We start from the raw sequence: 6,000 nt of genomic DNA, 5'->3' as shown, positions 1-6,000 counted from the left end.
TCAGAGGATATTCAGATGGATACTAGAGCAGGTCATAATATTACAGTGGGCACAGAACAAATTCTTCTTGAATCCAGAAGTTGGTCACTGTTACATTATTGATTTTAAAGTTTAGTAACAACCAAAAATCAAATTAAGACCCACTAGAAAGTCATTACAGTAATTCAATTGCAAAAATTAGATGTGTGGAATTAGAAATAATAGTTGATGCAATGAAAAGAAGCATGTCATTCATTTTTCTTTGCAGCCCTATTGGATCGCAAGCAACAAGAAGCATTAGATAGAATTAATGAACTTAATCCATTTCTCCATTCTTCAAAGGAGAAAATAACTGGCTTTTTGACCATTCTTCTAGGGCCATATGCTGGAGAGCATTCATATGGATATAAGGGCGTCTTTCTCGAATTAGCCTCTCAGCGTTTTTCCAATCTTCTGCCTTGCCTAGAGCCACTAATAGTGCACACATGACAGCAACACTTCTTCCATGACCTAAAATAGAAAAAAAAAAAGAAAAAAAAGAGAGGAAAAGTTAAACTATAAATCTACAACACCTCACTACTCACAAGCATGACAACAAATTAGGCCAGAAGGAAATGCATGTTAAAAAAAAGCAACAGTTCTCATCAGCAATATAAATGATTCTGACGACACTCACAGCAGTAGAATAAAAAAATTTCTTAGTTTATATAGAAAATTGTAGGGTCCTGATTCTTTTAGTACTAGTTGTAATATGCATTTACTCTCCAATAAGCAGTGGTCATATGCCCCTTGCTAGAAACCAATTTAAAAGGAGACTAAGCAGCCAACCTAAAAATAAAATTCTGTGTTAACAGCAGTGTTTTACTATTTGTAAGAATGGCAGAAATTTAATAAGAGAACCTGAGACCCATGCCGACCCATTTCCCCCTTATCACTTTAAGTTAAGGCCTGCATAGGAGTTGATTATATTAGTTATTTGAAAATTTTCTGTACCTTTAACCTCTAGTCAGGCTGCAAAATTCTTTGTAAAGACTTTATTGGTACCTAATTCTTGCAGGACATCCGAGCAATAAGATATTCCACAGCCCGCACGAAATTTGTCATGTGGAAAATATATAAATGCCAAATCCCAGGAAAGGCAAGGTGTTTTCACCCTCCCATTGAAACACACAAAATTTTGCCATCTCCCCTTGTGGAAGAACAGCATTACTTTGTCCTGAACCTTCTCCACATGGCATACAAGTAAAAGAAACTTCTTCCACAAGTTGCATATAAGTACCAGTTTGCAGTCAGCTGCAGAACTTTCTTAGTCTGGTTACAAACAGGATCCCCTGTCCCAGCTGATACATGAGTATTAGTGACAGCACTCTAATATGGGTCCATGTGCACCTTTCCTAGAGCAACCCACCCCCATACATGAAGAATCAACTGACAAACACCAAACCATGCTCATTGCTGGCTCCAGATTCATACTCAGTGCAAAAATCAACTATCTCATTCAACAACAACAACAAAAAAATAACTAATTGAATGGTAGAACAATTGTTCCCTAATTATCATTAGGCACACACTCGGGGATTTTAGTTCAAAATGATTTCATTAGAAGAGAACATGACAGTAGAGCATCATAGAAAAAGTATCCCAAGTAATATGAGATACGGCTCTCGTCACCTCTCAACAAAGACTCCAAAGGCTGCTAACCCCAGAAAGCATGAGACCTTAAAACTGAGAACATTACTAAGAGCCACCCCATTTGAATTTTCAATTGAATTCACTCCACAATCCTAGCCTACTTACATGGCCTCATAATTAACAATAATACTAAACTAGGATACCCCACGGTCTCCACCTAATTTCCTGAGATGAAAATGAAGATAGTAAATTAGTAATAGTTTCACCAAAAGAAACAGGGTCATTGACTTTATATGTAAACAAATTTATCAAATTCTACATGACTTTTCTCCATCAAAAGAGGGGAGAAAAATAACTACAAAAGGAAAAAAACAAGAATCATTCAATCCCCCTGGCTTGTTTGTATGTGTGAGCACATGTGCAAAGTAATCACGTCTAAGACAGGCTAAAAACTAACATATATTGTATTCAGCATTTTCAATTCACAAGACATAATTGGATGCTACGCTGTCCAGCCTTAAAAAGCAACTATGTGAGAAATGCAGGAAAAGAAACATAGGAAAATTAAACCAGAGACACCTAGCAAGAGTTCACTATGAAATTTTTATGTAAGACAAGAAAAGGCTAGTATCATGAAAAATTCCCATTGTAAATCTATATGAAGCAATGAAACTGGAAAGAGATTTACTTGGGAAAGGAAAATGAACGAAAGGAGAGAGAGAGAGAGAGAGAGATGATTAGTGGATCATATGGGAAGCTTCACCCAGTAAAGGGAAAAAACTGAATATGTTAAAATCATATAAATCCATGTTCATAAGATATGAAAAAAGTTTACACTGGATGTCAATCTACCACAATCATTTTCCTTTATCTGGGCTTCGGACTAGCTATGCAAAAATACATAACTGGTCTAAAAAGAGGCATCTTAAACATTCAGCAGAGAAATTTTTCTAACATCCAAAACTCCTCCTTTGTCATGCTTAGTTAACATAGCCAGTCTCAAATGTGGAGAAAGCAGGAGAGCTGCAGTAGAGTTTGACAGCCAGCATAAAACCCAAGCCATATCTTATGAAGGTCACATTGGAGACTTACCCCAAAAAAGGGTCACATCACATTGAAGTCCTTTTTGACATAACTCTAAATTAGAATTACAGGAGGAAAAGATTGAGTACAAGTCCAGTAAAACTAGAGTTAGATATGAATCATTGAAACCAATAGGAATACAAAAGACAATCATTTGTTATATCCTCAACAGATCATTCATAAAGACGGGAATTGAGACTTACAAAAGCATTGACTTCATACATACATACATACATACATACATATATATATATATATAGGGTCGATGTGTTCAATTGGCCATGCCTATTTGATAACATGACAACTGTGTTTGTGTTAAAAAATTATAAATGGAAGTAGCATATCCTTCAAAGGGTATTATGATGACACATAGTTTTGTAATATGGCTGTAATTGTAGGTTTCTTCAGGGTTCAAATAACCCAGGTAATAAACAAAAACTCTTATGATGTGAGCATGGTCAAACTTAACATTTAAAGATTAAAATTAAAAAAGAAAAAAGAAAAGAAAAGAAGAGAGATAAACAAAGCTAGAGGCAGCTAATTGAAGACAAAATCAAAGACCAGTACTAAGATTTAGATTACAAGTCATTTACAACAAAGGCAAATGACAACGCGTACTAAAGCTGATGTTATTTAAGCTGTAATTGTAATAAGAAAAAGGGAAATGTGCCAATGTGCCTCTGATGCAATTACAGAAGAAATGATGGCCTGTGGCTAAACAGATATATCTGACTATCCTTGTGATCAAGTACTTAGGTTGCGAGTAAATAATATTGATTTGAGTAGTTAGGTCTGCTAATATAAGCATCTAGGTGACTTTCTCAGAGTTCTCACTTACATAGACCCTAATGCATTAACCATGTAGATGTTCCAAGCAAAGCATATCAAGTGAAAAGAAGAATTAATCATGCTGTTTGAACCATGAGAAAAAAAACACAGAAGATCTAACATACTATGCATTAAAGAGGAGGAGCATTACTCTTCCAGTCTATGAAATCAATAAAATGGCTTCAAAGTTAAGTAATATACCATATGCACAGTGGATAAACACAGGCCTATTCAGCGCTCTCTTTCGACAAGCCCACCGAACAGCAGTTGCGATATCAGCTGGCTTAGGAGCCCTTGTATCCCAAGCCGGAATGCACAAATAGGCATGCCCCGAGAATTCCAGCATTCTTGGCAATTCACAGGTACAATCGATAACTGCAGGGTTACCCGGGGGCAATTTATCTGGAGAATATGGCCATCCACCAACATACAAACCCTCACTAACTTCACTATAAGGATCTTCCCCACTTTTCAATCTCCGCAATGCTGAGAAACCCCGAACAAAGTTCAAGTACGGGCTAAACATTATTTTGGACAAAATGGGGAAGGTCCCATCTGGGTTCTTGCCCAAGAGCAAGGGAAGATCAATGGATGGGAGTGAAGCAATGGAAACTAAGAAATCTACCAAAGAAGCATACAGGAATGGTAATGATAACAATGTTAAGTCACTGTTTCTAAGGTATGCAAAGGACAAGAACAGAACAGTTGCTTTCAATCCTATCAAAGTTGATATACCCAAACCCATGATTTCTTTACACAGAAACTAGAATATTGGAACAAAAACAGGAACTTCAAATCAAAAATCGAAATGGGTTCATTACAATTCCACAAACTTTTCACATTCAACTTTCAATCAAGATTGATAGACCCAAAACCCCATTTTGGCTGAACCCAAAAACTACAATTTTAGGACAGACACAAAAACTCCAATTAAACACAGAAAGCCAACTACAAGACAGAACAAGAAACTGTATCGAACACTCCGAAAGTCCTCAAGGAAAGTACAAAACAATTGAGAACCAGTTGTGGAACAAAGTAGTTAAACGATACCTTCCGGTTCACAACTCAGAATATAAAGTATGCGTGCGGAACTTTCGGAGGATTTTTATCACAATTCACAACTCACAAGCAAAGCTGAATTCTTAGGTTTCGTGTAAAACGAAAGAAGAGTGAATAGGTTCTGCTGGAACCGTTTTTAGCAGAGTCCATTCGGATGTAGTTGGACTGAATAACTGAATAATAAAATGGAAAAGGATATCAGATGCCTTTTAGTTTAGTAACTATTTTTAAACGAAAAAATATATTTTTTTTGGTAAAAAATTTCCTATTATGGTTTATTAATAATTATTATAAAGTTATCATTTAACATGACTTTAATAAAACTTGGAAAAAGTTATGATTAAAGGAATATATTTAGAAATCTTTTAGAAAATTTTTAGGAAAAAAAATTAAATTAGTTTTTTTAACAACTTTTTATCTACACTTTTATGTCTATATCTATCTATATTCTACTATTTAAGAGACTTTCAAACCATTTAAGCCTCTTGATGATACATCTTTATCATAAGACTAAGATACCAATTAGTTTTTAGTGTAGGCGGGAATTGAACCCCAGATTTCTTATACAACCATTAGAGACTTTACTAGTTGAGCTAACTGGAACCTACATGGATTCTAAATCTTGAATATTTCAAAATTGGGCAAAATTTAACTACGAAATTGGTTGTAAAGCTACAACAATACTCAATAAAATAACTATTACTACATATTTTAAAAATCTAACTATTAAATTACATGTTCTTTACTCTCTTAATATACATGTTAAGTTTTGTGTTAATTAGATATTATTTAAGACAAAATTTAGTTACAAAATTAGTTGTAGTTTAAGGCTACAATATTACTCAATAAAGTAAATATTACTACATGTGTGGGCCTTTTTTTGCAAGTGTTGGGCTAGGCTGCCTACCGCTACACTAGGCCCAAAGTTTTCTGGATTAAGGAGTTGAGACCGGTCTGAGAGCAAACCTTCCTGGTCCGGCTTGTGCACAAAAAATTCCCTTGTTAGTCAGGTCTTGATCATGCGCTTACGGCAGACAGAACTATCACGTTAACTACAACAAACAGATATAGTAAAGACAATAATAGGAATTTAGACAAAATAGTCAGTGGGCCTTAATGAAGGGTGCCTATTTTTTACACGATGGTAATAAAGGGATGAGTTTTAGATGGAGAATAAGGAGTGTATTAAAGACATAAATGTCATCCTGCCGTGTTAAGCCATTCTGCGTCAGGAAAGGAAACCACTCCTTCAACGCTACTAATATCTCAAAGAAGGGAAATTAGCTACTTTGAAGGAACAGTCCTAAGTGACTTGGGTCGAGTGAAATTTCTTCCTTTCGTCATCAGAGAGCATGGGTTAGAGGGGGAGATGAAGATTAACCCATTCGGTGCATGCCAATCACTCTATTCTCTCTGCTT

The 6,000-nt window shown here is 35.5% G+C and overlaps 1 protein-coding gene across 1 annotated transcript; it reads right to left on the bottom strand.

Annotated features, from left to right (window-relative positions):
• On the bottom strand, positions 1-4,768 carry LOC142614480 (uncharacterized). Its single transcript, XM_075786996.1, has 2 exons — positions 3,724-4,768; positions 1-489 (listed from the first exon to the last, which is right to left on the bottom strand). Exons 1-2 carry the CDS (start codon positions 4,265-4,267, stop codon positions 296-298), a joined length of 738 nt encoding a protein of 245 aa, XP_075643111.1. The 5' UTR covers positions 4,268-4,768; the 3' UTR covers positions 1-295.
• Positions 4,769-6,000: the final 1,232 nt, after the last annotated feature.

The sequence above is a fragment of the Castanea sativa genome, chromosome 11, assembly GCF_040712315.1.
Source record: "Castanea sativa cultivar Marrone di Chiusa Pesio chromosome 11, ASM4071231v1".
Lineage (NCBI taxonomy): Eukaryota > Viridiplantae > Streptophyta > Magnoliopsida > Fagales > Fagaceae > Castanea > Castanea sativa.
The sequence above is the reverse complement of the archived record's forward strand: the minus strand, read 5'-3'. Positions and strand labels throughout refer to the sequence as shown.

What these genes read in the sequence shown, in the direction of transcription:
- LOC142614480 (XM_075786996.1), bottom strand. Translation starts at nt 4,267, where the DNA reads ATGGGTTTGGGTATATCAACTTTGATAGGATTGAAAGCAACTGTTCTG. An exon ending in GTTTATCCACTGTGCATATG is followed by an intron (nt 490 to 3,723) that starts GTATATTACTTA and finishes TTTCTATTTTAG; the next exon opens with GTCATGGAAGAAGTGTTGCT.